This window comes from Cannabis sativa, unplaced genomic scaffold, assembly GCF_029168945.1.
Source record: "Cannabis sativa cultivar Pink pepper isolate KNU-18-1 unplaced genomic scaffold, ASM2916894v1 Contig1, whole genome shotgun sequence".
NCBI classification, from domain to species: domain Eukaryota; kingdom Viridiplantae; phylum Streptophyta; class Magnoliopsida; order Rosales; family Cannabaceae; genus Cannabis; species Cannabis sativa.
The window spans coordinates 2,083,585-2,108,999 of record NW_026870037.1 but is presented as its reverse complement, the minus strand read 5'-3'; the positions used below and the strand labels follow the sequence as shown (position 1 = coordinate 2,108,999).

At 34.1% G+C, this 25,415-nt stretch overlaps 3 protein-coding genes across 4 annotated transcripts in view; all 3 read left to right on the top strand.

Moving 5' to 3' along the window:
* Positions 1 to 9,432: 9,432 nt before the first annotated feature.
* On the top strand, positions 9,433 to 18,074 carry LOC133028984 (uncharacterized). Of its 2 annotated transcripts, XM_061107402.1 has the most exons (6): positions 9,433 to 10,025; positions 10,423 to 10,564; positions 12,819 to 12,907; positions 16,949 to 17,245; positions 17,481 to 17,586; positions 17,682 to 17,867. In XM_061107402.1, exons 3-6 carry the CDS (start codon positions 12,902 to 12,904, stop codon positions 17,687 to 17,689), a joined length of 417 nt encoding a protein of 138 aa, XP_060963385.1. In that variant the 5' UTR covers positions 9,433 to 10,025; positions 10,423 to 10,564; positions 12,819 to 12,901; the 3' UTR covers positions 17,690 to 17,867. The 2 variants fall into 2 exon arrangements, with proteins under 2 accessions (XP_060963385.1, XP_060963386.1); XM_061107403.1 differs by lacking the exons at positions 9,433 to 10,025; positions 10,423 to 10,564; positions 12,819 to 12,907; positions 16,949 to 17,245 and adding an exon at positions 17,877 to 18,074 and having other exon boundaries at positions 17,252 to 17,586; positions 17,682 to 17,774.
* On the top strand, positions 18,074 to 20,844 carry LOC133032929 (uncharacterized). The gene is made up of 7 exons (XM_061107401.1): positions 18,074 to 18,576; positions 18,666 to 19,261; positions 19,349 to 19,522; positions 19,618 to 19,723; positions 19,806 to 19,878; positions 19,973 to 20,074; positions 20,190 to 20,844. Exons 1-5 carry the CDS (start codon positions 18,313 to 18,315, stop codon positions 19,821 to 19,823), a joined length of 1,158 nt encoding a protein of 385 aa, XP_060963384.1. The 5' UTR covers positions 18,074 to 18,312; the 3' UTR covers positions 19,824 to 19,878; positions 19,973 to 20,074; positions 20,190 to 20,844.
* Positions 20,845 to 23,429: 2,585 nt separating this feature from the next.
* Positions 23,430 to 25,415, top strand: part of LOC133032995 (uncharacterized) — a 28,328-nt gene continuing 26,342 nt past the window's right edge. The window contains exons 1-4 of the mRNA XM_061107489.1: positions 23,430 to 23,804; positions 24,199 to 24,366; positions 24,455 to 24,544; positions 25,009 to 25,145. Coding sequence (XP_060963472.1) covers positions 23,598 to 23,804; positions 24,199 to 24,366; positions 24,455 to 24,544; positions 25,009 to 25,145 — 602 coding nt within the window. The 5' untranslated portion in view covers positions 23,430 to 23,597. The remainder of the gene's footprint in view (positions 23,805 to 24,198; positions 24,367 to 24,454; positions 24,545 to 25,008; positions 25,146 to 25,415) is intronic.

The window sequence follows — 25,415 nt, the reverse complement described above, 5'->3', positions numbered from 1 at the left end:
AAGGAGAAGATCTCTTCCCCAAAGGAGACTTCGCCAAGAAAAAGAAGGAAGATGACCAGTTTTGGCTTTAAGGAAGTTGTTATTTTTGAAATATTTGGCTTTTAGGAGGGAAGCAACAAGGGAGTCCGGATTTGTAAAAATACGCCAAGCTTGTTTAGCTAACATAGCTTGGTTATGAAGAATAATATCTCGAAAACCAAGACCCCCATAAAATTTAGACTTACAAAGGGAAGATCATTTTTTCCAATGTATTTTGTGTTGATTTTGACCCAAAGAACCCCACCAAAAGTCAGCCATCAATTTCCCCAGCCGTCTACAAGTTGAGATAGGGATTCTGTAGCAAGACATGGCTTGGATAACAGCCTTGAGTAGGGTTTCTTTACCGGCTTTAGAGAAAAGCTTTTGGTTCCAGACCAAGAGTTTATTGCAGGCTTTTTTGGAGGATGTAATGAAAGGAAAAAATTTTAGAACGAGAAAAACATTGGGGGACACCCAAATATTTGTCAATAAAGGGTTTATCCTCCATTTGAAGAGAATGAAGGAATGAGGTTTTGTCAACAGGTGTGGTGTTAAGGGAGAAGAGGACGGAAGATTTGGCAAGGTTGATAGACTGACATGTGGCCTTATTATAGACAGTAAGAATGTCTTGTATGGTTCGACTATGTTGGTTATTGAGATGGGTGAAGAGTAGACTATTGTTTGCAAATAAAAGATGAGAAATAGGAGGGGCAGCACGACAAATGGATATACCCTTGAAGAGGTTGGCATGAGTTGTGGAAGTAATGAGACCAGACAGCCATTCACCAACAAGAAGGAACAAGTAAGGAGAGAGGGGGTCACCTTACCTTATTCCCCTGGAAGGAATAATGAGAGAAGAGAGACTATTGTTAATACAAAGTTTGAAAGAAACAGTTGAAACACGGTTAATAATGAGAGAGACAAATTTAGCAGGAAAGCCAAAGTGAGAGAGAATTTGGTGGATATAGTTCTATTCCACCTTATCAAAAGCTTTTTCCATATCCAGTTTCAGAGCAGCCCAGCCCACTTTACCTTTCTTTCTAGTGGTGATGACATTAATGATCTCATTGGCAATGATAATGTTATCATGAATAAAGTGATTGCTAAGAAAGGCCCCTTGATTGTGGGAAATGAGATCAGTGAGAACAACCTTCAGTTTGTTAGTTAGGGATTTAACAACAACTTTATAAATGATCGAGCAAAGATTAATAGGTCTGAAATCTCGAGCTTTAGAAGCTTGAGTTTTCTTCAGAATAAGTACAACAAAAGTTTTGTTGATCGGAGTTAGATCAACGTCGTGGTTCAAAACATCAAGAACAGCGTGGCAAAGGTCAGTACCAGCCGTGGACCAATTTTTTTGGTAAAAGAGGAGATTAATGCCATCGGGTCTAGGAACCATATCACTAGATAATTGAAAAAGAGCACTCTTCACTTCCGAAAAGGTGAAAGGGCGTCAAGGAAACTGAATTGGTCGCGGTTGATACGTTTTGAAATGCCCCTGAGGACCATGTTAATGGAATCAACATTGGTGCCATTAGAGGTAAAGAGAGTGGAATAAAACTGGACAAAGTTGTTGGTAATGTCAGTGAGGTTATGGACAATGGAATTATCATCAAGAGTGAGACTATGAATGATATTATTTTGTTTCCTCGTGGAGGCTTTATTATGGAAGTACTCAGTGTTCTATCACCCGTTTTGAGCCAGTTAACCCTAGCTTTTTGCTTCCAGGAAACTTCCTCTTTAAACAAAATGGCATCAAGAGAGGATTAAAGAGAGTGGATATGATCGGAGTCACACCTGGAAATAGAGGGCTTGGAAACTACACTATCGATAGCGGATTGAATATTATTTATTTAGAACTTGATACTTTGTTTGGTTTTGGACCAGGTTTTCATGGAGTTGATATAGTTATTTTGCTTACAAAAAAAGGAATGAAGAGTAGTGGCAGAGGTATTAGAAGATTGGTTAGAGGTCCAACTTTCATTTATGAGCTTGAAAAAATCAAGTTCCAAAAGCCAGTGGTTTTCAAAGAAAAAACGACGGCTATTCTTGTGAGTTATGATATAAAAGTGGTATATCAGTTTAATAGCGCGGTGATCCGAACCATAAAAGGAAAGATGAACAATGCTAGCCGTGGGATAGAGATTGGACCAATACTGATTAATAATACCCCAATCAAGCCGTTCAAGAAGACCGCCATGCCTCCAAGTGAAACGGTTGCCAATAAATGGTAAAGGTGACAAATTGTGTTTGCCAAGAAAACGCTGAAAATTATGCATGGCGTGGGAGGGGGTAAATTGGTGCTTTTACGATCATTATAACCTAAATAATCATTGAAATCACCTAAGATAATCCAAGGGGAGAGGGGACCAGAATCAAAAAGACGATCCAACAAAATCTAAGAGTGATTTTTATCATTAACATATGGAGAACCATAGAAACAACAAAGATGATAATTAATATGGGAGTTAACATACACCATACAGTCAATATGATTAGAGGAATACGACAGAATATTAATATTTACAATATCATTCCACTAAAGTAATAAACCACCCCTAAACCTTGCCTAGGAACCTCAAAAACCTTATCAAAAAACAACTTAGCTCTAAGAGAAGAACCAAAATTGACCGCCAACTTTATTTCCATCACAAAAAGAACATGAGGTTGATGTTGCTTGACCAAAAGGGAAAGGTTTTGGAATGCTCGGGAACTCCCTAATCCAGAAGCATTCCAACTGATGAGACTCATTTTTCTGGGTGGGGTTTTTGAGCAACACCTGGCTGTTCTTCAGTGTCAGACATGGATGGGACAATAACGAAGTCAGAGTTGGAGGACCGAGCCCGTTTGAGCATGCTTCGAACGGAGGATCCAACCTGACCATTAAGTCTAGTGAAGGATCGTTTAGTTCCAGAGTTAGGGTCAGTTGTAACCTTGACAAGAGAGACCGAGGTGAAAAGGTTGGAGCCTCTAGAGGGTTCAGGATACATGGACTCCTTACCTTTAGAAGTAGCAATCACAACAGTGGTTGTCATGATAGGAGCAGAAGCAATAGGTGCATGATTAGGCACCATAGTAGTTTGAGTAGTAACAGTAGGGATATGGTCCATTTCAGAGGAATGGTTTAAGGAGATGGGGCTGGGACGAATAACAAGAGAAGGGGCCTGGGCAAGAGTCGCATTACTAATACTTGGGACAAGGACTTGATCAATAATTTCATGAAAGCCTTGGCTAACAGGGTTTGAAAGCAATGGCTGCTCCTCAAACGAAGTAGAGGTGGATAACTCAAAAATACTCTTTTTGTAGACAAATTTAGGAGGTGCCTTAAGAGTATCTTTGTAACTCAGGGAAGGAGGGTAGGCGTAAGTATCATAGTGCTGCAAGAAACAGTCACATTTGGTGTAGGTGTGGTCAAGTTTACCACAATGGTAGCAGTAATTTTGGATTCCCTCATAAAGGAATCTAAGCCATTTAGTAAGGGCTAATTTCCTAAATCAAACATTCATACCCCTATGAAGGGGTTTGGTATTGTCAAGGAGAACACGAAGTCGCATAAAAGGGGTTATGGAGTCGTAAAGGGATGAGAGATGGACCTTTATAAGTGTTGGATATATTTTACCAGGATCTAGATTTACTAACAATTATGTTTCATTAACATCCTAATATGAATTCTAAAACAATGAAATAAACACATATAAAGTTTAGGAAACCTTACATTGGGTGCAGCGGAATATAATGACTCCTTCCGTTCAGATCTCTAGCCCTTGATTCCTTTCTGTAGCAGAGCATCACCAAGATTTGAACCTGGATCTCTTTCTCTCCTTCCTTTAATGTTGAATCTCCTTCTTGTTGGTTGATTTTTCACAGTCTTACACACTATGATTGAGATACCACTTGATGTGTGTGGGCACTCACTCATTCACTCAAGGAATTCGAAATTTAGAGAAGAAAAGAAGAGAGAAGGTGGCGGCTAGAAATTTTTCTCTAAAGGAATGAGATGTATCATCTTTTCCTGAAGCCATCACTACCTATTTATAGGTAACCACCTAGGTTTAAGTTAGAATTATTTGGCATTAAAATAATGAAAAAATAAATGATAAAACCCTATAAGTGTGGCCAGCCATGGGCTTTGGATAATGGGCCTCACTTATGCAATTTTGCTGTTTTATCATTCCTGCATCTTATTTTCTCAAAAACGCCAATTTTCAAATTCAACCATTTAAATGCCAATTCTAATTATTTAATAACTAAAAATTAATTATTAAATAATATTGTCATTTAATATATTTATTAATTAGACATATAAAGTCTCTTAATTGATAAATAAACCTAAAATCTCTTTTCTTTACAATTTCGCCCTTGCTTAGTGAAAATTCATAAACTAGACATAGTCTAACTTTAAAATTATAATTGATTAATCAAAATCAATTAACTGAGTCTTACAAGTAGTATGGTCTCAACTAGTATGGGGACCATGGGTCTATATATCCGAGCTTCCAATAAGTAGATCAAGAATTTATATCTTAAATTCACTAACTTATTAATTCTTCGTTGAATCCACGCATAGAACTTAGAATTGCACTCTCAGTATATAGAACGCTCTATATGTTCCTCGATATAAAAACGTCATTAGTTATCCATTATTATAATCCTAATTTGATCAATGACCCTCTAATCGATGATCTACATTGAATGTATTTTATCCTTAAAACACTTAGCTCCGTATAAATGATATTTCAGCGAAGTGAAATGAGATCTCCACCATTTATCTCTGTTTAGCCAAGCTCAAAGGATATTATCGTTTCACTTCTAAATTCCTATAGAAGTTATAAATTCCATATTTATGTTAGCGCTCCCACTCAATTATACTATCATGTTCCCAAAATGTATGTATCACCCTGACCCAAAAGTAGGCTTAACTAACAAATCAAAGAACATGTATAATTCTCTTGAGATCGAACCTAACCATATCAAGATTAAGATCATTTGATCTAGGATCAACAAGTGATATTGAATTGAATAGATATTACGGTAAATTTTAACAAATCTAATAAAAGTTCAATATCGGTCCCTTCCGATGTATACTCCATACATCCGATGCTGGTAAACTTTGCCAATGCCCTGAAAAGGACATAACACTTATCGAAGGTGTAAGAATACCTATCGCTGATTATCATGCCAGTCTAAATCCAGTGAACTGACAAATCAGGGAATAAACTTTCGAACATATAATTAAGATTATATTCCACTGTGTTGACAACACTATAATCATTAACAAATTCATATGTTCTGGACTTAAATAGAATTCATACATTATGTACATATAATCATGAAATAAATCATGTGAACCATGCAACATAAAATGTTATTTCTGATCTTTATTAATAAGTAAATCTGATTATATTGAAATGAGTTTTATTTAGGGCATAAAACCCAACAATAAGATCACCTATGGCATCAGCAATGAACTGGGCAAGACCATAAGATCGATTCCCAAATGGAATAAAATGAACTTGCATCAAGAGGGGGATGTAACGGAGCTGGGAGGGGAGGATAGTGTCAAAACCATCAGGGATGGCAAAGAGCATGAAGGATCTGTCAAAATGTCAGGGCTGACCCCACCACCTTTGCAACCAAACCGAGTTAAAAAAAGGCCAGAATGATAATCCGAAATAGTGAAAGGAAAATGAGTTATCCAAGCCTCCTTCATCGCATTGCTAATCCAATCGAGCTTGATGGTTTTAGTGGATAGAATTTTGACAACCAAGCAATTGGAGTCAGATTATGGAAACATGATCGAATTCATGAACAAGAGTTTCCTCTTCAGTGATGTGGATGGTGAGGTTAGGGTTACCAGAAGTGGCAGACATGTTGACAAGGTTGCACAAAGAAATACCAGACAGTAGAGAAGATAGCAGGCAAATAGAGGGGTGTGGGGCGAAAAAAGCAAAAAGAAATATATATATATATATATATAAATAAGAAAGATACTTGGAAAAACTTGGTGAAGAAGAGAGAAGGCGAAGAGATGACATATCAGGCGTAGCATCCTCTAGCTCAAATCTACTCCAGCCTACTGTCATGATGATTTGGGTCTGCACGAAATGAACCCAGGGAGGAGGGAAACCAATCGTTTTCTTAAAGCATAATAAATGGGGGTCACGGTCAGGTTGGGGAGTGACAGGAATTAAATGCTTAGTGATCATGGGATAAGGGTAAAAAAAGGAAAAAAAAATAGGGAAGACTGTGGGAGGAGATTGCATATCGCAGGCGAAATGGAGTTGCATTAATTGGAGATCTCGATTGCAGGTAACAATGACAAATAATAAATGCAAAATAATCATGGTTGATAAAGGAGTGAAAGATTTAGGTGATTGATATTTGATATATCATGCAAGTATGGGCTGCCTTGTGTGAAGATTAGAGGAAGCATGCAGCAGCTCCACGTGCTGGAGCAGGAGAGAGCAGCAGAGCCAATGGGGGGAAGACAAGTGGCGCACACGTGGAGAGCTGAAGGAAAGGAAGAGGCGCCACTTAGGCATTGACGAGACTTCTGAGAACGAATGGGAGAGAGCCACTAAGGCGCTGACGCAGCAAAAAAGGCCCACAACTTGGGCTGTAATGGGTGGATGGGCTGATGGGCTTCTCCTCTTGGGCTTCTTTGCTCCTTTCTTCTTTTCTTTTCAATTTTGCTACTTGATTTCTCTTTTTATTATTTCTTTTTCTTCTTTTCTTCAACAACAACACTAATTCATACAAAATAACAATAAATTAAATTCAAATAAAATATTTTCAATATAAAAATATATTATATTAATTCCATGAAAAAATTAATTTAAAGTTTATTTATTTTAAACTTTAAGATCAAGAAATGTGCATTTTTCACCATTAATCAGGTGGATCGACCATCTCCTCATTGTAATGCCCCAAGGACGATCCTTCTGGCTGGATGATGATCTGGTCTGCTTCTAACCTGCTCCCATACAGTGCTTTCCCTTGGGCCAATGTGCTTTCAATGAAAGAAGCATCTCCCATGCAAGAAAGATTAGCTCTGGGGTTGCGTAGCTTGAACTCGTAGATGAGCTCTAAAGATAAGCCAACATACTTGTCCTTTATGTCCTGTTGGCCATAAAGGGTAGCCTTCATCTTCTCCTCACTCCTTCTGAGTTCAGTCTGTAACTTGGAGTTTTCAACAACGAGCGAGGTATTCTCTTGATTACTGGTGTTGAGCATAAGCTCTAAACCAAAAATTATGTCCCGAATCTGTTGAGCAAGAGCCTCCAAATCGGTCAAAATCGTAAAAAATTGTAAAAAACTGCCAAAAACCACCAAAAACTGTCCAAAACCGCCAAAACTGCCAAAAACTATCAGAAACCGCCAAACCTAAAAACCACTAAAAACCGCCAAAAACCATACGATTGGTTTTATACAGTTATAATTTCTAAACGGTTGGTTATGATTTTCATAAAAATAAAAACTGTAACCGATCGGTCGGTTATAAAATTGTAAAAACTGACCATAACCGACCAATTTTCACCCCTAAAAAGAGCAATGCAGTTAACTATTGGGTTTTGTGCCCTAAATAAAACCCATTACAATCTGATTAGTTATCAATTTAGAATTTTGAAGTGATTTATGTTAACATGTATTTTTCATGTTTATGGTTTAATATATATATGCACAAAATCAGTTAAATCCAGAACATATATTTATTCACAATTACAGTATTGTCAATACAGTGGAATGTGATTGTGATTATATGATTCAAAAGACTAAGTCCCTGTTCATCAGTGTTTTGGATTTACACTGATGTGATAATCAGCGATGAAGTATACTTACACTTGGAGTAAGTGTTATGTTCTTTCCAGGACATTGGTAAAGTATATTAGTTTCGAATGTATAGAGTATACATTGGACTGGACCGATATTGAACTTGGTAAAAGATATTATAAACTTACCGTTGTATCTTTCCAAGTCAATATCAGAAGTTGATCTTAGATTAAAAGAATCTAAATCCTGATATGCTTAGGCTCAATCTCAGGAGTGCTATTCATGTTCTTTAATTTATTAGTTAAGGCTACTTTTGGGTCAAGGTGATACGTATATTTGGGAACATGATAGTATGATTGAGTGGGAGCGCTGAACATAAATATGGAATCTATAGCTTCTACTGGTGTATAGAAGTCAAGTGATGATTCCCTTCGAGCTTAGTTAAATAGAAGTAAATGGATGAGCTCTTGTTTCAGTGACTATATATTAGATCACTAAAACATCATTTACAGGTAAATAAGTGTTTTAAGGGGCCAAATACATTGAGGGGTGGAAACGGTAAATTTATCCCATCTCGATGTAAATCATCTATATAGAGGATCTTTAATCACATTAAGATTATAACAATGGTTAAATGAGATAGCATATCTATATCGTGGAACATATAATATGCTCTATATAAGTCTGAGAGTGCAATTCCAAGTTCTAAGAGTAGATTCAACAAGGAATTAATAAGTTAGGGATTTACTTGGTAAATTCGGTTCAACTTATTGGAAGCTCAGCAATATAGATCCATGGTCTCCATTCTAGTTGAGACCATACTGTTTGTAAGACTCAATAATTGATTTATGATTAATCAATTATAATTTTAAAAGTTAGGCTATGTCTAATTTGAGAAGTCTCACTAAGTAAGGATGAAATTGTAAAGAAAAGGGTTTCTAGGTTTATTTATTAATTAAGAGACTTTGTATGTCTAATTAATAATTATATTAAATGACAATATTATTTAATAATCTATTTTAGTTATTAAATAATTAGTTTTGGCATTTAAATGGTTAGAATTGGAAAAATGACATTTTTGAGAAAATAGAAATAAAATTGTGGAAACTGCAAAGCCCAAGTGAGGCCCAAGTCACACCATGGCCGACCACTTCTTTGTGTTTCCCAATTATTATTTTCAATTTTTTAATTGCCAAGTAATTGCTAACCTAAACCTAGCAGTTATCTATAATAGGAAAGTGGTGGATCACACCGAATAAGGCAGTTAATCAATTACTCAGTAAAAGAGGAAACTGTTTATTTTGGAAAGTTGAGCTTCCCTTTTCCCTATATATAGCAGCCCTCCTCTCTTCCTTTTGTACACTACTAGAAAAATATAATTTAGCAACACTTGTTTAGCAACACTTTAAAAAAAAGTGTGGTTAAATTATTTAATTTTTAAATTAAAAACACTTATAAAAAAAGTGTTGCAAAATCATTATAATTTTATAAAATTTTAATTTTAATAATTAATTATAATATCCAAACACAACACTCTAAAAATAAGTGTTGCTATTTAAAATTTCACATTAAAAAAAAACAACATTTTTTTATAAAAGTGTCTCTAAATGTATTTTTCTCAGCTTTTTTTTTTTTTTTTTTTACATTGTTTTAATAGCAGATTTTTTTTAGGACACAATATGTCAATATCAAGGAGGATCACGACAATCTCCTCCTTCTCTTATTTTTTATCACTTTTCCCCTTTCTTTTATTTTGTTTTTCTGACATTTCCACAAACACATACCGTGCTCGTCGCCAGAAACTAGCCCCAATAGATGGTTGGAGTCAGCAAAGAAGACAATGATAAAGGTGGTGGAGGAAGCCTGAGCACTCTGGCTTGCTCCTCTTCCTTGAGAAATTTATCTTCAATGGAAGTATCATAAAGTTTCTCAGCTCATCATTAAAACCTTCCACCTCCAAGAGTTTGACTTGGCACTTCTGGTTCAACGCAAATAGTCTCGACCCGTTTCTTTGTTTTAGAATCCCAGACCCAAGATCATTTTAATTTGATTTGCTAGATGAAAAGCTTTTGCATGGATCATTGTCTTCTCATTGCCTTCATCTTCGTTGTTCTCCATCTGCCTTCATCTTCGTTGTTCTTCGAGCTTTTGCTGGATGAAGAGTTTCGCATCATCAATGTCTTCTCACTGCCTTATTGTCGTTGCAAAATTATTTTCGTGGACTTCACTTATGTAAGGTACTCCTTTAATTTTGCAACTTATGTTTTCTTATGATTCCTTTCTATTCTTATTTTGAACCCTCAATGGTTCTCATTTTTTCAATTCCAATTGAGCTGAACCAGCTTCAATTTTTGTTCCTCCATAATGGTAAAAGCTTTCTCTACCCTGTTTTTTACTTTAATTTTTTTGGGATTTTTCAATTATATCAGTATTATGATTCTTAGTTATGTCAACATCTGCTCTATAATGAGTTTTACCAAATTTATGTCTGTGCGATAATATTTGAGATGTTGTATTTAGATTTATATCCCTATTTGACACCGACTATGATTGTGATATAGTAGAGGTTCTACTTAATTATCTTATTATGTGAAGTTTCTAATATTAGAGTTGCTCTAATCTTTTTTTCTATAGGATAAAAAGGGGAAAGAGCCAGATGTATCAGAGTTCATATCAGCTTTGGCGGAAGGCAACAATGCACAACTCATGGTGATGGCATGTGCTGGTGCTCCAGGAGCAAACGCTCAGGCTTTAGTTGCGGCAAGACATCAAACAGGTGAGAGATTATGGTTGTTAGATGTTTAAGAAAAATAACGTTATAAATTTTGAAAAAAGTGTTGCTATTTAGCTATTAAAATTGATACACGTTCTATTGTTTCCACTTTTATAGTTCTTATATTCTTTATTTACTTTTTGTTGAATATCCATTATTTTATTTATATACAAGAATGTGTAACTGTCTTTCTCTGCAATAGAAAAAAATAATAATCTCTGCTACAAAAACTTCAACCTTCCAAGCTCATACTCATGGTAATCTCTAGAAAATAATATATATATATCTTTGGCAAATAATATTAAACATATTATTTTTTTATGATTAATGTTTAATTTTATGTTTATTAGTGATTTTTGAGATTTAAGGATTTCAATACTTACTCAAATTATTTTTCAGCAAAAAAATGTTTTGCTATTATTTTAAAAAAATTGGGACACAAAGACTTGGGTCATCAACATTCTTCAAAATTAAATTTTAGCTTATGTGAGTTTCACTTGTGTTGTTAATTTTTGCCATTGTTTTTTTCCCTTGTAAGGTTTACTATTGTTTCTTAGATGAGTATAATAGAATTGTTTCTTAAATTTTTTTATATCCATCTTGTATATTATTATTGTTTTTTAAGATAATTTGAAAAGTATTAAAATTGCTTTTTGATAAACAAAGGCATTGAAAATGTTAAAATGAAGTATATTGTCCTATTAATTTCATCTTTATAAAATGAATAGACACACACACATATTGGTAGATTAAGTAAGATAGATGAACCATAAAATTCAATCGAGAATAATCCAAGCAACATTGTGTGTAGGTAGGATTTCTCAATCTTGAAGTGTAGGTAGGATTTTGTTCATGACTTGTGTGCCTCAGTTTTACCACGTCTTTGTTCAATTGCTTGACAATTTACTGATAGGCACAGCGTAAAGAGTGATGTTTTTAAGGGCAAACAGTTTCAGAGTTATAGACTCTTCAGTTCTGTGATCTTAGGGTATGCCCTCGAGAGGTTAGAGTTGTACCGAGGCAGATTTTTGAAGAACTCACAAGTTTTCATATTTTTAGTATGAGTGTATGCTTGAGAAAAATACTCATTTCTTGACTGTTCTTTATGAAAATTTTTAGTCACTTTTCTTGCTTGTTCTATCAATCCTCGGAAAGTGGTAGAATCAACATAAAACTTTGAGGCGGCGGGGTGGTGATTCAATGGTAATAGAGACAGTAGGATTAGAGAAAGATGGGGTAGGAAAGTTAAAAAGAATTGCTAAGATTAGAGTGCAATAGTGTTATTTGAATCATGAAAATGTTTAAGGCATTCTGGACATATCTCCATCCAACTTTGAATTAGCTATGTCTGTCTGTAAACATTTGAGCAGCTCCAACAACTCTACTGATCTTACTTCGACCAGTATATTGTTCTGGGCAAGCTTAAACTTAGTTAGTGTAATTTTTCATGCTATCCTGATTCCTCCAAAGCATGTATGGGTTGAAGTTTCTCAAATCTTGGGTAATGTAATGGGTGTCGACACCATTTCTCATAGATTTTATGGGAGAGCGTTGGTGGTATATACATTTTCTGTAAAGGGTTTAGACCTTTGCTAACTTTGTTTATGACTTCAAGTGGATTAGAAAATTGGGTAGGACATTTTATGAGTATTGCATTTGTTTCAATTGGATGTTTCATTGATAAACATCCCTGGAATGCACACCCTCGGCAAGAGATGTTTTGTTTACTATTTAGTTTTAGACAATTATATTTTATGCTACCTTTCGATTATGTTTATTCCAACCCGTAATTGAAAATACTATATTTTGGTAGATGATTTAATTTTATTGAAATAGGATAAATGAGGATATCGTGTGCACCAATTGCAGTATTATATTCAGTTCTTTAAAGTAAATCATATCATGATATTATAGCTTAAATCAATGTCATTCAATCAAGCAGCATATATTTCACTACTACTAGATAAATTGCTTGAAATTAGAGTTATGAAATGACTTAATTTTTTTTTTAAAAACAAATGACTCAGCTATATGAAACTAACTATGAAGCATATATATATTATAGGGGTATTGAATATTTGATATATGTCTATTTGATTTGAATTAGCATGCTCTTACTTGTTTTTTTTTTCTTTAATAAAGTTGTGTAATATTAATGTTTAACAAGTTACAGAAATTAATTTTATATTATTTTTAAATTTAATATATATATTTGAAAATATATGTAAAACTTAATGGCATTATAATTTTATTTCAGGTATAATTCTCTCAATCAGCATTAAAGTGGCTATTTACTAAAAGTGTGAGCTTCCTATTTTTATAGTTCGTAGTGGCTCACCTATGAAGGTATGCATATTTTAAATAAAATAATTATTTTTATGTTAGAGTTCTTAGTTTATTTGTATAATTGTTTGAGTAATTATAAGTTGAGTTGTATATTTAAAATGTTATAGACTAGGACTGAATAGTTGTTTGTATAATATATTATTTTTTTTCTTTTTTTTTTCAGTAGAGAAAATTTTAAAGAATAGATATGGATAGAAATTGGATGTCAATTCGTGATAGAACTGCCAAAGACTATGTAGATGGAGTTGAAACTTTTTTGAAATTTGCAATAGAACATGCTCCCCCAGACAGTAATGGTTTAATCTCATGTCCTTGTAAGAAGTGTGTTAACTTTAAGAAAATGTCTCTTGTTGATGTAAGAGGACATTTATTTTTTAATGGGATCAATCCAAATTATAAAGAATGGAGTTGGCATGGAGAGTATGTACCTAGCCAGATTCCACATTCTCGTAAGAATGTTCGATATTCAACTGAGAATGATATTGATGATTACCCATTAGAAATGGTGGAAGATGCATTTGATGATGATTTTGTAGATCGTCCTAATGAATTTGCCAAAATTCTAGAGGACGCGGAGAAACCAATCTATCCTGGCTCAAAATTTTCAAAACTTTCTACATTAGTAAAGTTATATAATATAAATGCACGTTATGGATGGAGTGATATTGGATTTTCTGAATTGATTGTCCTTTTCAAAGAGGTGATGCCAGAAGAAAATGAAATTCCAATATCTTTGTATGATGCAAAGAAAACCTTATCATTATTGGGAATGGAGTACGAAAAAATACATGCTTGTCCAAATGATTGTATTTTATATCGTAAAGAATTTGCTGAAGCAAATAAGTGTCCGGTGTGTACACGTTCAAGATGGAAAATGAAAAAGAATTCAGAAGAGGAGCGAAAAGGTATTCCAGCAAAAGTGTTATGGTATATTCCACCTATTCCACGATTTAAACGTTTGTTCCGAAATTATAATCATGCAAAAAATTTGATTTGGCATGAGGAGGAAAGGATAAAAGATGGTAAACTACGACATGTGGCTGATTCACCTGCATGGAGAAATGTAGATGATAAATGGGAGAAAATCAAAAGTGATCCTAGAAACCTTCGTCTAGGTCTTTCTGCTGATGGTATCAATCCACATAGTTCTCTTAGTAGTACGTATAGTTGCTGGCCAGTTGTTCTTGTTATTTATAATCTTCCTCCATTATTGGTCATGAAAAGAAGATTTACAATGCTCACTCTATTAACATCAGGTCCGACACAACCTGGAAATGATATAGACGTATTTTTGGCTCCACTAATCGATGATTTAAAATTATTATGGAATGGAGTGGAAGGTTGTTACGATAGGTACAAGGAAGAGTATTTTACATTAAGAGCGGTACTACTGTTTACTATCAATGACTATCCAGCTCTTTGTAATTTGGCTGGATGTACTGGAAAAGGCTACAAAGGGTGTGTAATATGTGGGGACCATACCTATTCGAGATGGTTGTACAAAGCTAAGAAAGCATGTTATATGGGACATAGACGTTATCTTGATCTTAATCACCCTTTTCGCAAATACAAAAATTCTTTTGATGGTCAACAAGTGCTTGACTTGCCTCCTGAACCATTGAGTGGAGAACAAATTTATGAAATAGTTCAACACATTAATATTCGATTTGGAAAACCAAATAAAGAAAAGAAGGAAACAACTAAACAAGGCAAGGGAAAAAGAAAAAAAATGACAAAGAGAAAGGAAAACACAAGCACAAAAAGAAAGACGAAGGCAAAGGCATAGACAATGAGTTGAATTCATCATGTTGGAAGAAAAAGTCAATCTTTTTTGACTTAGAATATTGGAAGACTTTACTTGTTCGACATAATCTTGATGTAATGCATATCGAGAAAAATGTTTGTGATAGTATAGTTGGGACACTTCTCAATATTCCAGGAAAAACAAAAGATACTCTTGCTGGTCGTCTAGACTTAAAAGAAATGGGAGTGAAGTCAGAATTACATCCTACAGTTAGTGAAAAGCGTACTTATTTACCACCTGCATGTTTCACACTAAGTAAGGATGAGAAGCGCAAATTTTGTGAAACTTTGGCTAATATTAAAGTTCCAGATGGGTATTCTTCTAACATAAGCAATTTAGTTTCAATAAAAGACTTCTGATTGATTGGATTGAAATCTCATGATTGTCATGCTCTAATGCAACAATTATTGCCAATTGCTATGAGGTCCGTTTCACAAAAACATGTAAGATATGCAGTAACAAGGATGTGTTTTTTCTTTAATGCTGTCTGTGCTAAAACTGTGGATCCATCGAAGTTGGACAAGCTGCAAGATGAAATTGGAAAGACATTGTGTATGTTTGAGAAATATTTTCCTCCTACATTTTTTGATATCATGATCCATTTAACAGTGCACCTTGTGCGGGAAGTAAAACTTTGTGGACCAGTTTACTTACGTTGGATGTATCCTTTTGAAAGATACATGAAGATTTTAAAGGGATACGTAAGAAATCGTTATCGTCCAGAGGCAAGCATTGTGGAGAGCTACATAGCTGAAGAAATTGTTGAGTTTTGCTCTGAATATATTGCAAATGTAGATACTATTGGAATTCCAAAGCCTCGCCGAGATCCAAAAGAAGAAAGTAAGGGTATCTTTAGTGGTCGTTTTGAGAATGTTGAAGTAAAAGATTTGGAACTAGCCCATCGAAATGTATTAGAAAATACAATTGGAGTACAGCCATATATCAAGTGAGTTCAATAATATTTTACCAATGTTCTATTTTTTCTACTATAGCTCATTTTGTCATGTTTTTATTGAAGGGAGCATTTAGCATGGTTGACTCAACAATATTCTTCAAGAACAGAGAAATGGATCCGCAATGAACACCATAAAACATTCAAGAGTTGGTTTCAAACAAAAGTTCATCTAGATATGAAAGATCCCTCGAAAAATGTGTCAGAGAACCTAATATGGATTTCAGAGGGACCTTCACACATGGTTGTTAAGCATGATGGGTATATAATCAACGGTCATCGCTTCAATACTAAAGAGCTTGATGGTAAGAGAGTAACCCAAAATAGCGGTGTAAGTATTACTGCTAGTGTTGCACAATTTTCTACAGCAAAGGATAAAAATCCTGTCTATTCTGACATGACTTTTTATGGCTTAATAGATGAGATTTGGGAACTTAATTATCATTCATTTAAAGTTCCAGTGTTTAAATGTGATTGGGTTGAAAGTAATAATGGAGTAAAAGTTGATGAATTAAGCTTAACCCTGGTTAATTTAAACAGATTGGGACATAAGAGCGAACCATTTATTTTGGGAACTCAAGCAAAACAAGTCTTTTATGTTGAAGATCCACTTAACTCTGCATGGTCCATAGTTCTATCGACCCAACCAAGAAATTTTAGTCAAGAAGATCAAAGTGATGATGAGTGTTTAGATGAACTAAATAATTTTACAGAAGAACTAGCAGACATTGTGAATTTTGATGATGCAGAAGCAACAACAGGTTCATATGCACGTCAAGATGTTGATGGAGTATGGGTTGACAAAGTAATCTGAGGTTTGACCTCAAACTGCGATGATGGCTACTATTTGGGTGGAAATAAATAACAAAATTTTTGAGTGGTACGAAAGCAGAGGACATTTGAGAAAGAATCAAGTTTTAGACATCAATATGAGTTTTTAAGACTAAATATTTTAAAGATTTTTCATTCTTAGATTTATATAGAATTTTAAAATTGTTAGTGTAGGTTTGATTCTTGTATTTTTGTTGGTTTTGTTTTGGTTGTTGCGAGTTTTACTTTATTTTATGCTAAATCGCTTGTAGCCACGGTTTTCCTCTGCCATAAGCGAGGGTTTCTATATATAACGGGTGGGGGGCCAGTCTAAGACAAGTGGCCTCCTTTCTCTTTTTTCTTTTTAAAAAAGAAGCATGTATATATTTACTTATTTTAGTGTTTAATATGCATACACCTATATTTATTTTAATAATTTTAAAGATTAATAAAAAATTAATTTTGTGAATTTCAGGTTCAGATGTCTAATCGAGAGGAGAGTTTTGAGCAAGCCCTCAATCATGATCCAAAATCAAAGAAACCAAAGAAAAAACGAGGAACTACCCAAGGAAAATATACATTGAAAATGAAATCCAAAGGGATTCAACAAAAGGTGACATACAATAGAAGATCTCAACCTGTTGGGAAAGGAGCAATACGCTACTCTACTTATTCAGGAGCCTTAGCACGAAATGAATGGGTTCCTATTGATCTTCCAAATTGGCACAATGCAGATGAAGTTAAGTTAGACATGATATGGAAAGAAATGAAAGTAAGCATTATTCATATATATAATTTTTTTTTAAATATATGAAAGAGCTCTTTCATTGTTTTTTGATTGTTTAAATAATATCTACTTCAATATTTTACTTTTGGAAGGCTACCTTTGACTTAGATGATTGTGTGTGACACCAAACATTATCAAATATTGGTAACAATTGGCGAGGGTTTAAGTCTAGGTTGACTAATAACTTCATTATGAAGTACATGAACGATCCTATTTATAGGGCAAAGAATCCTCACACATTGATGTATCCACCTGCTATATATCCTGGCATTACTCAACCAGTTTGGCACAATTTTGTGGCGAGTCGAACTACACCAGAATTTCAAGTGAGACTTCACAATAATGATATTATGATGTAAATACATATAGTTTTTTTTTTTTGAGAAGGAAACAACTAACATGTCTACTATTTTTTTTTCAGGAACTTAGAAAGTTACAACAAGCTAGACGTGCTGAAAATGATAACCCTCATCGCCTGGGGCGTAAAGGTTACCCTAATTTAGAATATGAGCTTGTGAGTTCACCAAAAACTATATTATACTGAACTTTTTTTATTAACTGTCATATTAAGCTTTTCAATAAATGAATAGTACTAACATTATTAAGGTGTAAATAGCAACAACAACGTAACACTGAGGAGGAAATAGAAAGAGCTGTATTATGGAAGGAAGCCCGGAAGGATAAAAAAGGAGAGTATGCCAAAGAATCTGATAAAGAAATAGCTAGCACAATAGTAAGTTTTTAACAATTATCCTGCTTGAAGAGATATTACGACTCGTTAAAATATAATTTCATCTTTTACTTTTATTATTGAAATCAGTACAAATGATATACTTAGTCAAGCTTTAGGGACTCCTGAATCCTATGGGCGTGTACGAGCTAGAGGACGTAATGTTGGATTTAGAGATTGTTTTCCAAAGTCAAAAGGTGGTGTACGATCACTTCATGAAAGACAAATAATTTATGAAAATGAGACACGGCGAAAATATGAAATAGAAATTGAAAGTTTGAAGAAGCGCACAAATGACATTGAAAACAATTTTAAGGCAGTGATGAAGGCGCTTGAAGAGAAGTCACATGGTCATCAAGGTTTATCCACTGATATTGAAGCTCATTTTTCTCCAAACATGGTACAAGAAAATGAATATGAAGATATAGCCAATGATCATGTAGAACAAGAACATGTGGAACACAATATAGAAGATAAAAGTGATTATCACAATTTGGTACAAGATGAGTCATTCATTGATGTTATTGTGACACCAAATGAAGGTACATGGAGTCAGTTTGATTTGGAAAATCTCGTTGATAAACAGGTAATAACTCTATAATTTGGTAAATTTTATTTGATTAAATCTTTTCTTACATATATATATATATATGCATGTCACAATTTTTAATACAGGCAACAAGATGTGTTCTTTTGGATTCCATACATCGTAAGGTTGCCAAAGGTATTATTAGACAAGCTGCTGAAGTTCATAATAAACCATTAGATGAAAATAGTTACCGAATAGAAGTTAATGAACTCTTGATTCCTGATGCTTTAATACCTGAGGCAATTGATCCTGATGAGATTTACTTGGTTAAACATGTCTTTAGATCTTATGTGGCATGGCCAAAACATCTTGTTGTTTTAGAGGGTGAACAAATTAAAAAATATACACCAAAGAAAAAAAGCACCAACAGAAAAAAAACCCAGCCAATTCTACCTAAAACACAACCACAACCACAACAAGAGACTAGTTTAGCTTCTTCAAGCTCTAGTGCAAGGCCACCACAAAATTCACAAAAAATAACTATCATAGATGATGTTCCCACAAATTTAAAAGCAATGTGGAATGATATTATGAAAAAATCTGAATCATTTATGATTAGTGTGCCTGTGAACGAACACATGTTTGGTATTAAAGAGTATAACATAGCAGTGATTAAAGAAGATGCTGAGTTTATGGTATATTTTGACAACATCACAGCTGCTTGTATATCACTATATATGAGGTACGTACTTTACAATATCATAGCTATTTTCTTTCTTATTCAATATTTTTAAAAGCCTTGTAATAATTGTAAATCATGTACATGTAGGTTTTTATATACAATACTTGTGGAGAATGAAAGAATGCATTTATTTACATTCTTGGAACCTCAACTTTTAGCTGCAATACAAGGGAGAACACATGATGATAGAGCTAGAGATCTTGCTAAAAGACTTGGAGAAATTATACCAGGACAACAACTCATGGCAACCTTAAATAATGGGTAAGGAAATGTATTCTCAACTTATATATATATCAATTAATATCACTATATAATTTTATTTAATTTTTTTGGTAAACTAAATGTTTTATACTTAGGATACATTGGATGTTCTTGTTGATTGACGTATCTAAAGAGATAGTATACTTTTTTGATCCCCTTGGAGGCTATATTTCTGAAGATTGTAAGAATGTTGTAGGAAATGTAAGTATATGAATTATAAATTTTAAATTTATTATCATAATGATTAAATTAATATTCATTCAACTTTTATTATTTGATACAGTGCATTTCAATTACATAATTTAACAAAGGGCAAAAGAATGAAACAAGATTCATTACAATGGTATAATGTTAAGGTATCATTTGCATATTTTATCTTTTTTTTTTTATTATTATTTAAGTTCATTATTAACTTAATAATATTTAACCATTTCTTTGATATTCATGTAGTGCCCTCAACAACAAGATTTTAAAACATGTGGCTTTTACGTTTGCGCCATGATGAGAGATCTTGTGTTTGAACCTCAACCAAGTAGTTATATAAAATCAAAGGTATATTTGTTGTTTTATATAGAGATTAAAAATTTTATGATTCTAAGTATATTATTTTCTTAGTATTTATGGTATATTAATCTCTTAGTACTTATAGTTTTTTTTTTTCTTGTAGTGTAATAATCAACAATTTTACTCAAAGGATCAACTGAATGTGGTTCGACGTGAGTGGGCGACACATTTAAACAACTTTAAAATTTAGAGAAAAGATGCTAAATCAATATTTTAAATTTATATATGCACATTTTGAGCTATATTATTGTAATTGATTTTCTTAAAGAGATTTGGAATTTTTATTTGTACTAATTAGTATTACTCTTGAATTTGTAAACTTTTAATGCAACCTACATTTTTTTTTTGTTTCTTCTGGTTTTGTGGCTTTTAATTAATTATATTATGGTATTTGTTTATAAAAAGAAAATACTCATATAACAACACTAGTCATATAAGTGTTGCTAGAAGTCTAACTAGAAAAATTAATAAAGCAACACTTATAATAAAAGCGTTGCTATACATGACTTTTAAAAAGTTAAGTATGGTAACATTCTTAATAAAAGTGTTGCCAATTATTATATACATAAAAAACATTTAGCAACACTTTTAAAAGTAGTGTTACAATATATTGTTTTTAAAACATTAATTATCATCATAAGGCAACACTTATATAAGTGTCATCTTATATACTAACTTTTTAGCAACAGTCTAGGAGACAACACTTTTATAAGTGTTGTCTTTTAATTTCTTTTAGATAAATAAAAGTGTTGCTAGAAATTAATTTTGTAGTAGTGGTATGCTTCATAACACACGAAATCAAGAGAGAAAAGACAGAGAGAATTCGAAATCCTCTGTGAGAGAGAAGTGCCCACACACAGCAAGCAGTACCTCAATCATAGATTGGAAGACTGTGAAGGATCACATCCATCTGAAGGACATTTGGGCTCAGATCTTGATTATACTGTGCAACAGACAGGAATCAAGGGTTAGAGATCTGAGTGGAAGGAGACACATTATTCCGCTGCCATCACTGTAAGGTTTCTTAACTTTTTATGTGTTTTATTTATCGTTTTAGAAGTTCATATTTAGGTTGTTAAATCAACATACTTGTGAGTAGATCTAAGTTCCTGGTAAAATAAATTCCAACATTAACTTACTACAACAAGTAAGATCAAACAGTGAAGAAAAATTATTTGAAAGGCTAAATATGCTACAAGATTTATCCAGTTAAGGCTACATCAATCCCAACTAAACTGGAAAGTCCCGCACATGCACTTGGGGGGCAAATGTTATCTTAATTTTTGCCCATTTGATGTGGCTTGTCTACGTGGCCAACATCAGTGCCACGTGGCGGTACAACTCACCAACAAGAAGGCCAAGTCACCTACTCAGCACTACAACCACCGAGAAGTCTGAATACTCAAGCAGGATGACATAGTGACGAACTAGCCACCCCTGGTCGCCCTATGGCCAACATAGGTTGGCCATGTTCTGGACATCTCATGGTTGGCCAACATGCATCCTGCAGAGGCATGGCCGACCAGCTTTTGGCATGGCAGGATTTTGGTGCATAGCTTCACACGGGGACAGCAAGACAGACTACGAATTGGGCCTTAACAACCCACAAAATAGAGGAAAAATATCTATTTTTGAGGGGCATTTTGGTCATTTGTATTTTACTAATTTAATATGTAAATAATAGCTTATTTTACATATTTTTAAGGAATTTGAAGGGGGTAAGCTCTCCTATAAAAAGATCCTTACTCAAACCCTAAAACCCTAAGATAAAACCCTAGCTCAAAGTCTAATAACTCATCTCTCTCTCACACGCCCACTGTTATACTCATACTTGAGATTTACCAACTCTGATTTCTACATTGTAACCTTTAGAGAGCTACTACAGATCCCATCACTATAGTGATTTGAGTAGTATTATCTCTTAGTATCAATGTAAATAAAAAAGGAGTAGGTCATTACCCGCTAACTAAGGGGGCCGAACCTCTATAAAATCTTGTGTTCATTTACTTTATTATTCTTATTGTGTAACACGTGACAATCATCAATATTAAATACGACTCTGCTGTTGCTTAGCCAAATCTGAGGTCAATAGCTGTTATGATCTTTGAGTTGAGTTGTACAATTATTTTTATTTCTCTTCCGAGAGCTGACAACATAATTCTTATCCCCCGAATTAAGCCAAGCTGCTTAGACCTTCGTTTCCAAAAGATTTCTCGCTGAGCCAACACTTCAAAAAAATACCCTCCTTATGCTACTGAATTGAAGCAGAATCCCTCCACCACTTCCAGTTCTTAATATGGGTCTTACTTTGAGTAATACACTTCTTAAACTACCAGTAATATCATGTCCCCACTTACCCAACACTTCTCCCCATTTTTGAATTTTGTCCTGAATGCTACATAACCCTTGCTTACGATCATATGTCCACATACTTCTCTCTATAACCCTTTGAATATTAACCTCATGATAAAATTGAAACAAAAATAAGTTTGGACCGAGTTCCTTAACATACATTCCCATCTTAGGCTGCCAAATGTAAGCCATCAGATTCTGAAACACATTGAAATCAGATGCTGGACCCGTCAAGAACCAAACACCACCTTGTATCAATTACTACCTCTTCTTTCCTCTCAACTAGTAGCCTCAAAACACTTGTCTTTTCCTCCTCTAGACTCACATCTACCCCTCTAACCACCATCCCTCGCCCATCAATGCTACTAGAAGCCATCACAAAAACGAAACACCAACAATACTCAAAAAAACCAAAACAACAATCTCAAATATTAGAGAGGCAACCAACATTTCATACGACACGACTAAGATTTCAATTGTTTCGTCATGGTAAAGTTATGTTTATATTCTTAGAACACATGTCACATAACTTTACTACGAACTAAGTGGCGTTTGGTTGTGAGGAATTAAAATATAGAAATAGGAATGAGAATGGAAATTGTAATAGAATGGAATAAAAATTAAAATGCATAAAAAATTGATAAAAAAAATTATTAAATTTTTTCAAATCTTGCATTGGAATGACCTTTCCTTCTATTTTAAAATGGAATAGTTATTCCACCAAAATGATGGAAAGACTATTCCATCGGAATGATATTCTAATAGTTTTAAATGCAACTAAACAAAGGAATAAAATGAAAATTGTTTCCTTTCTATTTTATTTCATTTCATTACCTCTAACCAAACGCTACCTAATTATTTGATTTTTTTTTTTAGAGTACATTTATTTTAGTAAAAAAAGAAAGTAAATATTTTTTTTATTAAGAGTTTTGGTGTATCATGTGGGCAAATACCATTACACTTTTTGAATTAAAATAAAAAAAGGCACATGAAATAAGTTTGGGGTAGAACTAGAAGCGGTGAAGCTGCCAAATTGACCCCAAAAGGCACACTGACTGACCGTTGTCCTGGCTTGCTTGCTAGTTGCTACAACCTACAGCACCCTTTTTCTCTAAAGCTGGTTTTGAGTTTCGAAAGTTGAAGAAAGAAACTAGACATAATGGCCGAAGAACTAACGGCGTCTTCATCGTCATCGGCCGCGGCGGCGCTGACTGGGAAATCGGACGGAGAGATAGAAGAGATGTTGGATCGAATGCTGACTCGTCTTGCTCTCTGCGACGACTCCAAACTCCAACCCTTGCTCTCCAAGCTTCTTCCCATCACCATATCCTCCCTTTCTTCTCCCTCATCCGCTGTCCGGAACAAGGTTTTCACTCTCTCCAAATCTTCCTTTTGGCTAATATAGATAGCCTAATTTCAAATATAGTTTGATAGATTTGAATTTGAGCTTCTTCTGCTATTTGTTCGGTGTTTGCGTAATCGATTCTATATGATATTTTATGGATTTGAAACTCAAGTTAAATGCCAATTCTGCCATTTTTGTGTGTGGAAATTTCGGTGAAGTACAAAGGAAATGCGGGGAATATTATTACCACTGCTTTGCAATTAGGACTTCTTGTATATAGTTGTTTGATTATGATATTTTAATAATTAATGAACATCTGAACAAGGTCGTGTACTATATATATGCTAAAAATGAGTGCTGTGCTTCTAGTCGGTATGGATTTTCATCGAATGTTGTGAATTTGGGTTTCTAACAGGTGCTTGAGATATTGAGTCATCTGAACAAGAGAGTAAAACATCAGCCTGAGATTGGTTTACCTTTGGTAGAGCTATGGAATATTTATTCAGAAGCTAATGCGGCTCCAATGGTCCGAAATTTTTGCATTGTCTATATAGAAATGGCATTTGAGCGTGCGCCCGCTAAGGTTGGTGTTTGTTTATTTATTTATTTACTTATATTGCTTAAGGCACTGACTTTCGTTTGAAGAGTTTTGTAATGTTTCCTATATGTAGGAAAAACAAATTTTGGCACCCATGCTTCTGGTGAATATTTCAAAGCTTCCTCACCAGCACCAAGAGATCATCCTTAGAATCGTCACTAAGGTATCAATTAGTGCCTACTTCAATTTCGGATTAGTTGGAAACTTGGAAGTGTTTTCTGAAGTAATTTACTTCATACATCGTATTACTTGCTGATTAAGTAATTAGTTTTTTTTTTCCCAAAAGGAATTTGACTCTCACACCTAGATGGTTTCTTGATTATGCCAATATGGTATATGAATGCTGCCCTATGTATTGTTACATTTGTTAACAATTTCCATTGTAGTCCCCCACTAACTAAGTGGAGTGGGCATGCTGTAACCTGGCTTTTCAAGCAAGGTATGCCAGGTTCGGCAAGAGTTCATGTCCAAATAATGTTTTAATCAAAGTCACTCTCCAACTTCCTTTGGGTTGCATCATCTTCCTGTCTATGCTTTGATGGTTTCATTATATTTAGAATTGTGGTACTCTTTTGGTCTCTCTTGGAAATTGACTACCCTTATTTACCCAGTGATTGTTGGTTTCAGGTTATTGGTGATTGTCATTCAAAACAAGTTGATGATGATGTTGCTCCAAAATACAGGGCAGTTAGTGATTCTAAGGATAGAGAACTATTTGTTGATTTTTGCCTTCATACAGTTTTATATCAACCATCATCTCAAAGGTTTGGAAGAAAGTATATTGTTTTTATTTAATGAAACGGTAGTCGAATGTTAATATAACAGGTGATAAGACATCACCTTAAGTTACATCCACAAGTGCCAAGTATTATTTGGCAATGCTTCAAACCTCATTTTTAAAGATAAAAATGGGCACCCTTTCATTCACTCTTCCACTATTTAAATATTCTCAATATTTATAGAAAGACTATTACACTTCTCGCAAACCACCTACGCTTTGAGTACATAAAATAGCTCTTCTCTAGAAAGTCTTT

Excerpts from the sequence above, each read along its gene's own strand:
- LOC133032929 (XM_061107401.1), top strand. The coding sequence starts at position 18,313 with ATGAAGGCGCTTGAAGAGAAGTCACATGGTCATCAAGGTTTATCCACT. Across the intron at positions 18,577-18,665 it reads AAAATCTCGTTGATAAACAG|GCAACAAGATGTGTTCTTTT; the intron begins GTAATAACTCTA and ends TTTTTAATACAG. Across the intron at positions 19,523-19,617 it reads ATGGCAACCTTAAATAATGG|GATACATTGGATGTTCTTGT; the intron begins GTAAGGAAATGT and ends TTTTATACTTAG.
- LOC133028984 (XM_061107402.1), top strand. Across the intron at positions 17,246-17,480 it reads TGATATGGAAAGAAATGAAA|GGCAAAGAATCCTCACACAT; the intron begins GTAAGCATTATT and ends TCCTATTTATAG.